The following is a 12,930-nucleotide window of genomic DNA, read 5'->3' on the forward strand; positions in this document are numbered from 1 at the left end:
AGGATTCTGGATACCTTAGAAGACTCTGACCAAATCTCAAAGAACGCTCAAAAGCAGTGAGGAAATGAGGCAGGGACTGGTTTTATTGTTTTTTCTGGTTCTGTGTATTTCTTGTGCTGTCTAAACTAATGAATGATTGCTTTTGAAACCCTGTTGCAAAGCCTATTTGCTTCAACTATCCAATGTCCTTGAAGAGGTGAACTGAAAATCTGAGTGGGCACAAGGTGGGAGTTCTTGGTAAGGGGTATGCTTAAGCTACTGAAGAGTCTGGAGGCGCCAGCACTAGTTTCAGGGCCTGGGGAGTTGGACTGCAAGGTCTCTGAAGGGGTGCTAGGCCAAGGATCTGTATCCTGAGCGTATGCCTAAAGATCCAGAGCCAGAGGCAGTGCTTGGACTATGCTCAGACTCAAGAGGATTAAGAGTACAGGGGTCCAGTGGGGTGGAATCCAAACAGCAGCTTAGTGAGTGTCCTGCTGTGGGAGCTTGATGAGGGCTGTGACCGCTTTCTGCAAGGATCTCACTGTGCAATTCTTCACAAAAAACTTTCCAGGTGTGGTCTCACCACAATTAGTGTAAGCAGTCCAATGTAGCTTGTTTTAGTCATCACAGAGAAGGCAAAAACATTTAGCGTAAAACGAAGGAAAGAAGACTGATTTTACAAGTCAGCATTATATATTCTTGTAGCTGATCTTCTTACCAGAAGCACACTCTTCTCAGGGGCTATGTTTACAACACACACAAAAAGGAATTCACTATGTTTGAGTGGTTTTGCACAGTAAAGAATAAATAGTCAAACTGTTTTTCAATACTTTCCTTTTTTAAAATTTATTTTAAAAGGCCAGGGATAGATGCAAAGGGAAACATATGGTGAGAAAAAAAACAAATGACTGAAATTACGAACAGAAAATGTACAAAATGAATATGAATATGTGTGTATATAAAATGTATCTGAACAGGCAATTCAAGCTACCTTAAGTTTTTGTTAATAATAGTATTTCAATTTTTTCAAGTTGTAACTTTACAAGTTGCACTTAGATACCATAAAATGAACACTGTATCAAAAATTATTCAAATCAAAGCCAAGATTCTCTGACCAAATATTCTCTCATCCGATAAAAGATTTATAAAAACCTAATCCATATCCTTCACAACAACCCTTAAAATTACAAAAAATGAAAAACACTACAAGTTATCAAATACATAAAAATTCTTGAACTGCAAATCTAATCCAAAGAATTGAAAATCAAACAAATACAGAAATAGGGGATACCTCTTATAACTCTACAAAAATTAAACTTTAATCTCGAACACAAGCCAAAAAAAAAAGATTTAAGCACGCAAATGCGTTAACACAAACACATTCTATGAATTACCACAGGTTTTATGTAATACGTGTGTTATGTTCTGATGACAAGAGCTAAATTTGAATAAAATGGACATTAAATTCCTTTTAATTTCAATAAATATTTTTAAAATGTAAATTACTTTTCGCATCTAGTTCATTCAATTAAAAAAACAGCTTGCCTTGATGTTCATAAAAACATGACATATGTATTTTGTTCCAAATTACTTTTAGGACTTCAAAAGATTTCCTGCATTCCTTCCTTCCTTGAAAGAAAAGGGACACATCCATTACCTTCAAACCTAAATACCAGGAGAGGTTCATGGACCAGCTGTTGTGTATAGCATTTAATAATATTTTCAAAGAGCCCTCCACACAAACACTGGATGTTTATGCTATTCTAAGAAGAGATTTCAATGCTACAAGTCTATTTGCTCCTGTTCACAAATACTGCAAACATTTAACTACAAAGCAGTATGACCAAGCACGTTTTCAAGCATTTAGAATATCAACTTCTATACAAATCACTTCCACCCTACTGTTTACATATACTTGACAGCTAAATAAGATAAAAGGTCATATGTACCATTTCACTCAGTGTTTTCTTGTAAGAATGTAATTAAAACTAATGTACACGTCAAGCGACATTATTAACGGTACCACAAATCTTTTGCCTGTGTACTGGTATTGACAATTTCTCCTTCCATGGTAGTGAAATACTCAGTTACAATTTGATAGTCTTAACCTATTTGAAAGAAAGGAATGGAGTTGGTCTGCTTCATATTTTTTCTTTGCTATAAACAAAGAACAGCTCAGACTGAGACTGCAAATATTTATATTAATCTCAATTTATAAACAAACAAAAAAAAAGACACTCCCATCTGTCTCAAAGGGATATTTATGAATCATCTAAGACTTTTGAAGATTCTAGTAAGAGGTTTAGCTTTCCCAAAAATAAACATGAGACAAAATTGTAAGGAAGTCTTTGTTGGACAAGATAAAACAGATGGACTCAGAGGACTCGCACATAGCATGATGATGATCACTGGAAAGTACTGTGTTGAAGTGTATTGAACTGCAGCAGAAAATCTTTCAAATATCCCAAACCAGTTTCCCCTCCCATTTCACAAAGAATTGCAGTTTCCTTTTTATAAACTCAATGGACTGCTTTTAATTCCTGAGGTTGGTAGTGCTCAAGAGGAGAACAAACTTCAAGTCCAAAAAAATAAAATAATAAAATAAAATAAAATAAAATAAAAATAAGGCTGTATGAAATTCCAACACACACCAAAGTGTTTCACACATTAATGAAATGGATTACTTCTTCCCAATCAAATGTCTAAAACATGCATCCTGGGTTGCAAATTTATACATATAGACAAAAATCTGTATGTCAACCTGTTTATTTACAAACTGAATTCTTTAGGAAAAAGACTGCTTTTAAAATATGCACATAAAATACTGCATCTTGCAAGAATATGACACTCAGAGTTACTACACAACATGCCATACACTTAAGATTGGCAGAATTATTTTTTAAAATAAATTTCAATAGATATCGATATTTATTTTTAAGTATTTTTCTCTATTTTTCTCTATTTAAATTTTCACAGCTGTGCAAAATTATGGCTTTTAAAGCTTTTTATCCCAATTTTTATCTATTTAAATTTTCAGAATTGCAGGAAACCACTGGAAAAAAAAAATCAGACAATGGGGGGTGTGGGAGGTCACAAAATTACTTAATGACAGTAGGCATTGAGATTCAAAAGGTTATAGCTTTATAACCGTTAAATCACAAATTGCCAACATCACCTGTCCAAAAAGTAAATATCCTTAAAATCAAACAGTAGAATTGCCAAGCAACATTTTTCTTACTTTGCCCATAAGTAAATTTCGATAATCATCAATGGAAATACTTTTTCATTGAAACTGACATTTACCAACAAAAAACTAATCCTTCCAAGCCTACATACACACTATTATTAGACATGAAAACTCAGAAGTTAACTAGGGCTTAAGTGCATTGCCCAGCTTTACTGAATGCAAATGAGTTGCTTATTTCATATCAGTTCCTTTATCTAAGGGAGGTTGCTCCTTTGAAGTTAGAGAATTGAAGAATACTATATGGAACAATCTCTCCATTCACAAAAAGGTGGAATATACCTAGAAAAACTTACGTTAAATTATGATCCTTAAGTACATCTGATATATCTATTATATATATATTTATATATATGTATTATTTGACAGATTTATAGCCTTTACATTATCCAAATATTAAAATACTATACTACTGTAAACAGATAAGTTTACATATTCTTTATACTGTCACTATAGACATTATAGAAAAGGAGTACTTGTGGCACCTTAGAGACTAACAAATTTATTAGAGCATAAGCTTTCGTGAGCTACAGCTCACTTTTTTTCCACCAAATGCATCCGATGAAGTGAGCTGTAGCTCACGAAAGCTTATGCTCTAATAAATTTGTTAGTCTCTAAGGTGCCACAAGTACTCCTTTTCTTTTTGCGAATACAGACTAACAGGGCTGCTACTCTGAAACCTATAGACATTATGTAAATATTAACAGTTTGAAGCAAATTTCACAATTCTTCCCCCCAAAAATCTTCTGAAATTGCTTAAGAACTTACTCTTTAACTTGCTATCTTAGCTTTCTGTAACAGAGTAGATTTAATCTATATCTAAAGCCTGTTCTAAGTTTCACAGACAACATCCTTTAAGGCTGTCTTTATGGAATGATTCACCTCAGTACATGGAAAATATGTGAATCTCAGTAGCAGCAGAACATCTTGCTACATTTCTTATGAAGTCATCTACATTGTAAATGGATGAGGTCCCCACTAAACTTTTTCCTTTAAAATTCAGTCAGTGTTACTTCATTCAAGTCTACAGAAATACACTGCAATGACAACATAAAGCTATTGAAATTTACAAAGCAATTTTTTCAAATACACTATAAAAAAATCATAGAAGATGTTTAAGGCTACATTCTGCCCAGCCATTCTGTAATCTTACTGCATTTTTTTTTGGTCCGTTACTTAGACGGATGGAAAACAACAGCACATCAGAGCAAAAGATATTTACCAATGACAAAGATCACAAATATTTTAGACAAAAAAAACCTAATCACAAATTTTGCATGAACAAACAAACAGTAACAGTAAAGCCATTAATCAGATGTTTAAAAAAATAAGAACTAAGTCAATATGCAGATGCAAGAAAGAATGACCAGCAAGAACAACAACAAATACCAAATAACTAACACAGAAAAGTTGCTACTTAGTGTGGCAAGGAGAAAACCCATATACGTTTTTCTGTATATTTTCATTCACTGAGTAATTATTCCATACATACGGATAATACTAAAGCTAGAGTATTGTATGACATTATCCAGTTGACTGATTAATTCCTTTTATATAGAAATTCATCTATTACTAGGATATCTACATTTGCTGTGCTCTTGTCTAACTTATCTTCTACAAGGACTTGCCAAAAGGAAGAATCCTGAAAAAATCCATATAAAAACACTGGGTTATGAATAAATGGTTTTTCACCAGAAGTTTTTCCAAAAACTAACATGACTGATCAGGTTTTGGATTCTGGGTTTTTTTTAACTTTACTTTTATGACTAAAGCAGAAAACCTACGTATTGAATCTAAATAATATTCTATTTTCAAGAGATTCTCTTGGTTCATCAAGCCCTATTAAAATATATTATGAATACTAAACGGTTTGCCTAATTTAGCCAGCTGAGGGCATTGTTGTGCAACTTATGCTTTACAGATTCATTGTAAGAACTAGAAAGATGTTTTACAATTCCATTTTTAAAACATATCTATTCTCGGTGACAAAAATTTAGAAAGGGGATGTGACCAGAAACAGTGACATCTGATAAGAAAAAAAAACACATTTTGGCACTCTTGAAAATTCCATGTAAAGGTCACGTACTGTAATTTCAAATTTTAATAGTACTTCCTATTCTTCAGACTCTAGTTTTTAAGATTCAAATTACACGGTTCTTTTGAAGAAAAATATGTCTAATTTGAAAGACTAAAAAAATGTAAATAAAAGTTTAAATACATTAAATTCTGTAGACAAAAGACTTGCCTACCAAACTGCGTTTTTATACTTTTATTCTAGTGTTATAAATAAATACTAAGAAGACTTTAGTCCTGGTTCTGCCACTAGCTTGCTGGGTGACCTTGGGCAAGTCACTTCATCTCCATATGCCTTAGCATCCCCACCTGTAAAATCAGAACAATGCCATTGACTCCTTTGTAAAGCTCTTTGAGATCTATGGATGGAAAGCACTGTATAAGAGTGAGGTATCATTATAATAAATCATAGAACGCATCTAGTGGAGAAATCTCCTATTGCACCCTTCCCTTGGAAGGGCTGAAGCTTTGCAATCAGCAATCAGGCTTAACAAGCTGTTTTAACTAGAGTGTAAATAGCTTACTCAAACTAGTACATTTGGGAAGTAATTGCTAGAGGATAGGGAAGGATCAACTGTAAATCTGCAAAAAGCTACAGATTATGATACAGGCTCACTACAGTCTCCATTGCTAAGATGTTAATGGGTAAGGCTCAAATCACTGATACGGTTTCTAATTACAAGGGGCATTGGTATAGCCACAGGCGCACAAAAAGGAGAGACACAGACAGACACGTCATAACTTACAGGAGTCAGCTCAGCCTCCTCTTCTGTGACGTCAATGTGACGCTTGGACTGCCTGATGGGATGTCTCACAGAAACATTATGCTGTGAAAATGAAGGAATGGGAGAGGAGGAGTAGTGGGAAAATGAAAGAAAAAAGGAAGAAGAGGAAAAGGCACCATTTATTATCATGCAGGAAGAGTGGAAATGAGCAGTGATGTGAACCAGTAAAAGAAAGAGAAGTGAAAATAAACATATCAAGAAACATGCAACATCTCTGTTCCCACCCTGTTTTGCAACAGCTATCAATAATTTTTAGGGATAAGAATATATTCTTATTTTCCCCTTCCACCTACAAAAAAATACACAATTTGTTTGTGTATTACATTCTAGACTATTTTCTTTCCTAGTAACCAATTTCTGATGAATATATTTGTTTATTTTCATGTAATATATGTTACCTTTACCCATTTTTCAGCTACACTGAAACTGATTAAGAAGAAACCAGACTCAGATAATACACATTAGTAAATAGCTATGGGTTTGTGAACTAAGATGTATTCTCTCCTTTGCACCTTTCATCATACCTCCCACCAAATATTCTAACCCCAAACACAGAAAATAATGCCACTTATAGCAGTACATTTTTCTCCTTTAAACTAACTACAAATCTAAACCTAACAATACGTTAAACTAAAATGCAAGGCTGTTTCTGTTTTATTCATAACCGGTCACATGCAATCCTTATCCAACTGGGTAAAAATTAACCAGTATCACATGCAAGAATGACTCAGCAGCAATTCAAGAATAAACGATAGCCTCCATTTGTCAACTGTCCCTTCAGTACGTCTCACTCCACAGGGTCAAGCTCCTCTATAACCCACAAAAAGCCCCAGTTTGCATTTCTGTAAGTTGTAACAGTATTTGATTTATTAAAGAAAATGACAGAAATTCCTTTCACATTTTACAACTCCATTGAATGCTGCTGTGTTCCTAATTTTGGTCAGCTATTCCAAATGTGTTTTTGGGCCAAGTATGGCCAAACAAGTAATCTTGCTAATTTTACACAGATGTTGCATCTCTCATCCCCTCTCTTCTCCAAAATGAATCCCTGCACTTTTTCAACATTTAATTATCTCAGTATCAGGAGGACAAGAAACTGGTTTACAAAACAGAAAAATATTCTGTGATCATATATTATTTATAAACTCCCATCATCACAGCTTTTAGGGAGAGATTTTCATTGGGAGTTGGGTGCTTCCGAGAGAAAACTTTGCAGCATAACACTGTCACAAACCCATTTTTCTGTTTCTCAGTTCAGATCCAGTTCCTTGGCACAAACCTGTCTCCTCTTAAAGTATGAGTTGTGCAGATTTTCTTATGAGGTTATTAATTTAGAGGTTTTTAACAGGGTTCTATTAATATTTGAATTCCTGTTCAATTATTTTCTTATGGCTTGTCTACACAGTGAGGTACCACTGTTCCTCACATGTTCTTGTCAACTGCTGGAAATGGCCCACCTTGATCATCACTACAACAGGTCCCGTCCCCCCACCCCGCTCTCCTGCTGGTAATAGCTCACCTTACCCGATCACTCTTGTTATGGTAACACCCATTGTTTCATGTTCTTTGTGTATATAAATCTCCCCACTGTATTTTCCACTGCATGCATCCGATGAAGTGAGCTGTAGCTCACCAAAGCTTATGGTCAAATACATTTATTAGTCTCTAAGGTGCCACAAGTACTCCTTTTCTTTTTACACTACAGGAAAGTGATTTCTAAGTGCACTAACATGTTGCGTATTAATTGGTCCATTCAGATCTTGCTTGTGGGCACTAAAAGTTTTCTAGTGCTCTTTAATGTAGTGCTGTTTGAAACAGTATCAATTAATGCGCAACAAAAAGCACATCCCCAGAGTGCACATTACTCTACCATGTACATATGCCCTTAGTTTGTCCATATTAATGGTACAGTATATATTATGCATCTGTACCTATTGAATGTGTGTGTGTGGGAAATACAACAGGGGGAGGTGGAGGTGGAAAGGGCTATTTATATTTTCCTACTGGAGTGCACAGTTCCATACCTGTCTTCTTCATTAATGGACATTTGAGGAAGGGGAAAGGGAAACTGATTTGTCTCATGGGGACACGTGAAGGAGTGAAGTGTTAAAAGGCTTAGAAAGATCACTTTACTTGGGACAGCTGTGGTATCTACAGTAAACTCTGATTAGTCTATTGTCATCAGCAACTCTAATCAGAAAAAGCACATGCATGCATGGACCAATGCCCAAAAACTTCAAGGAGGTTTTAGTTCAGCTGACTGCTATTGGCAAGTTTTCATACCCCTTCAATAGATCAGGAGACAGGCCATCATTTGACCAGCTCAATGAAGTTTGGAGTCTTGAGCTAAGCCTCTTCTTCCTAGAAGGATACAGCATTGAGCACTGGAACTTCTCACATCCTATTTAAATTCTGGGAGGAGTACAGTGCTGAGGGTTATTTAACTATCTGGGTAGACAGACATCTTCATACCAATATGAGTAATCTGCAAGAGGCTATTGGTAAGGTTTCTTAAGAAATAGATTCAGATAATAACTGGTCATAGTGGAAAATTTTAGGTTTTTTCTTATCATACACACAGTTTTCTCTTCTGTTTTAGTGGAATGAGTTCATCTTCTATTTTCAGCCCACCTAAGTTTCTGGTAGACAGTGCAGTACTTAGCCAGTACTTTTAAGAATGAATATATTTTTATCTCCCTCTCTCCTACTGCTCCTTGTGTTTGCTTTTTATAGCTTTAAGAAAAGTAAGTTAAGGTGGAAAGGAAACAGTCTACCATGTTTGCCTTCAAAACATATTACTTTAAAATCACAGAGGGATCGGGGAGACAACAATTAGCCCTAAAACTGAATACAATGAATATATGGCTGTAGTAGCAACACCAGACATTTTAAAAATTTCTATTCTACAAGTCAAACAACAAATTCCTTCATTACTGTCTATTTAACCAGCCAGTTGTGACAGACAAGACATTAGTTTTTAATTTTAATTTAACCATTAGCACAGTACATCCTAAAACTATGATTAGGGAATTGGTTCAGTTCTGTCTCAGAGGGAAGAATGTCACTTATTGAATGTCACCTATTGAACGGTGAAGAACAGTTCTCTACATCAAGTAGGTTTTCCATGGCGGTTTCCAGTCTAAACAATGACCCAATCTAAGCTTTCCTAGCTTGGGTGATCTGAAGACATACCACAAAGTGTCATGGCTGCAGGCATGGAAATGCAATAAAAATAACATGTTGATTTTAAATAACTTTAACACCCAAGTTATGTATTAACCAAGAAAACTATGTTAACTGAAATGTCAAGATATTTCAGCAATTTAACTACAACACTATTCATTAAATGGCTGGAACTGAGAAAGTGCATGTAGGCTTCCAGCACTGTGCACCAAAGAAGTTGATACTATTTCCACAAATGTTTGCAATGAAGTAATAAGTTAGCTAAACAAATGATAAAATTGATTTGCAAACAGACTGGAGTTTTAGTTTTCTATGATTTTCCATTCCAAAGTTCTCCGAATCCCTCCCCACAGTTCATCTCGCTTTCCTTTTTATAAAAAACACTCAGTAAAAATAATCAGTATTCTCCAAAAAAGCCTTCTGTTACAGACTACCTTGTAGCTATAGTACATCATATAAACAGAATGCTTTTCTGGTCTTATACACAAACCACTTATGGGAGTAGCTAATGCAGATGAATATTGCAATGCATAAATAAACAAGTTCCTAAAAATTACAAATTGATAAGTTTATCTTTAAGATATTTTGAATAACTCCATAAGATTTGGCAAGTTATGATTTGTATTTCAGAAACATTTTAACAACTGGACTGCTGATACTTGTGCTGCCAAAAAAGCTGAAAACCAGCTTCAGGATGATGGATTTACAGAATTTTCCTTTACTGTTTTTTTTTTTTTTTTGGAAGTCAGAAATATCATTTGTGATGAACTGTTCAAAAAAAGTGGGGAAGGGGCAGGAGAAGGAGCTGTGTTAACAACCATGGTTAAGTCTCATATTTATTAATTCTTTCCATTTGCTAAATTTTACAGACTAAAGAAAGGGTAATTGGAAGCAACCACATGCCACAAAGGCCTGTGGCCAACAACTGAAATGCCTTAAAATAGCTGGCAAAGAACGCATTTAATTTAAAACCTCAAAGTTAAAGTCCCAGTCCCTGATTGGTGCAAGTCATGACTACACATAGCTCCTTACATCCTTTATACGTGCTAACCACACACAATTCACAGAACATAAGGAACAGAACTTAGGCTCTACACACACTAAAGCCAATACTCCCCCATGTTAAAAAGTGCTCAACCTAGAGATTAAATAGGCCAGACTTGTTTTAAATCATCACAAGAATAAATTAATAGATTCATGGATTATAACGCCAGAAGGGACCAATGCAATCATTAAGTCTGACATCCGGCATAATACAAGCCATACGATTTCTCTGAATTAATTCTTGTTTGAAGTAGAGCACATATTTTACAAAAAAACCCTAAAATATAATGAAATTCAATGATCCAGGTCTATTTTGAAAGAGAGAATTGTAGATGGTCCACAGTTGTCTTTCTATATATGAATATAGTTAAATATATTAATATACAATATGGTAGTAGTCACCATATAAACATTTGGCAAGTTAACATACAGAGATATGTGAGATCTCACAACTATTCTAAGGACTGGGAAGCTTTTGTTATCAGTGTCAGATACTGTAGGTGTTAATTTAATGATGGTTATCATACAAACCCACAAAAGAAATAAGGTACAGTTGCTGAGGGAGCCTAACTCTGAATTTCCTTACTTATGTTTATTTTAATTCTTAATATCACCACCACCTTACTGTGTAATTTTACACTGAATCTGTTTTTTTGGGCCTGTACATTTAACACCTCATAGTCTGATGTAAGTTTTGAAATGTGCCCCCAAAGCTCCACTATCTTAGTACTAAGTGAGCTGAGTGAATTCTGGTGCAATGCCTACAGTTTCTTTGTCCTGATTTCTACATCTTACATCCCTTAGATAAATTTAAATTAGGGCTGTCACGCGATTAAAATGATTAATCATGCTGTTAAACAATAATAGAATACCAGTTATTTAAGTATTTTTGAATGTTTTCTACATTTTCAAATATATTGATTTCAATTACACAGAATACAAAGTGTACAGCGCTCATTTTATATTTTTGATTACAAATACTTGCACTGTAAAAAAACAATAGTATTTTTCAATTCACCTACTGCAAGTACTGTAGTGCAATCTCCATCATGAAAGTTGAATTTATAAATGTAGAATTATGTAAAAAAACCCTGCATTCAAAAATAAAAAAAACAAAAACAAACAATGTAAAACTTTAGAGCCTTCAAGTCCACTCGGTCCTACTTCTTGTTCAGCCAAATCACTGAGACAAACAAGTTTGTTCAAATTTGCAGAAGATAATGCTGCCTGCTTCTGGTTTACAATGTCACCTAAAAGTGAGACCAGGCGTTTGCATGGCACTGTTGTAGCCGGCGTCGCAAGATATTTATGAACCAAATGCACTAAAGATTCATATGTCTCTGCATGCTTCAATCACCAAGGCGGGTTAAACCAAGCAAGAAACATACAGTTCTTCCCCAAAGAGTTTAGTCACAAATTTAATAAATGCATTATTTTTCTGAACAAGAGTCATCAGCATGGAAGAATGTCTTGGAATGATGGCTGAAACATAAAGAGGTATATGAATCTTTACCGCACCTGGCATGTAAATATCTTGCAATGCTAGCTACAACAGTGCCATGTGAATGCCTGTTCTCACTTTCAAGTAACATTGTAATTAAATTAACATGATTTCCTCTAAATGTAAACAAACTTGTTTCTCTTAGCGATAGGCTGAACAAGAAGTAGGACTGAGTGAACTTGTAGGCTCCAAGGTTTTACATTGTTTATAGTTTTTGAGTGCAGTTATGTAACAAAAATCCTACATTTGTAAGTTGAACTTTCATGATAAACAGATTCCACTACACTACGTGTAGGAAGTGAATTGAAAAATACTATTTCTTTTGTTTATCATTTTTACAGTGCGAATATTTGTAATTAAAATATAAAGTGAGCACTGTACACTGTATTCTGTGTTATAATTGAAATAGATATATTTGAAAATGTAAAAAACATACAAATATTTAATAAATTTCAATTGGTGTTCTATTATTTAACAGTGAGATTAATCGCAATTAATTTTTTTAAAACACGATTCATTTTTTTTTTTAGTTAATTGCATGAGTTAACTGTGATAAATTGATAGCCTAGTTTAAATATGAACAAGTACAGAATCAAATTCATTTAACTGGAACTACCTATTGCTAAGTGATGTAACTATCATGGAATGGAAGCCAGAGTCTCCTCCTGTCACAAACTGAATTACAGATTTTAAGAACTATCACATTAGAAAAAAATGCAGTTTCTGTGCCAGAAACCAAATGGCAGACTTCAAAATTATCTGCAACCCCTTCATTGAGTATATACAGTACCCTAACAATGACCGGCCATGAATGGATCTTTTCACCAAAAATCAGATACAAAAACTAGCTGGGTGGGCATGACTGAAGTTCTTCTCTTCTCTCTCTCTCTCTCTCCCCCCTTCCTCCCAATTTACCTCCTTCCCTCTACTGCTGCCCTATAAAGAGCTCATTGCAAGAAATCCTCTCTAGGGGGACAGATTTAGTCAAATCATGATCTACTTTCCTTCCCTTTATTAAAACTATTATTAAATTAGAAGCTTTACCCGTAAATTATGTTTTTACATCTCAAAGTTCAGGCTAAATCTTTTGGGTCAGTTACTCATTACATAAGTAAAAGGGA

General features: G+C 34.6%; 1 protein-coding gene across 8 annotated transcripts in view; it reads right to left on the minus strand.

Moving 5' to 3' along the window:
• RAPH1 (Ras association (RalGDS/AF-6) and pleckstrin homology domains 1) overlaps positions 1–12,930 on the minus strand; it is a 165,321-nt gene that overhangs the window by 58,556 nt on the left and 93,835 nt on the right. For 5 of the 8 annotated variants that reach the window (XM_043505620.1, XM_043505618.1, XM_038422595.2 and 2 more), the window contains one exon: positions 6,043–6,123. The exons of the other annotated variants lie outside the window; for them this stretch is intronic. In XM_043505620.1, the coding sequence (XP_043361555.1) occupies positions 6,043–6,123 (81 nt within the window). The remainder of the gene's footprint in view (positions 1–6,042; positions 6,124–12,930) is intronic. 8 annotated transcript variants of the gene reach the window in all.

This window comes from Dermochelys coriacea, chromosome 11 (genome assembly GCF_009764565.3).
Source record: "Dermochelys coriacea isolate rDerCor1 chromosome 11, rDerCor1.pri.v4, whole genome shotgun sequence".
Classification (NCBI taxonomy): domain Eukaryota; kingdom Metazoa; phylum Chordata; order Testudines; family Dermochelyidae; genus Dermochelys; species Dermochelys coriacea.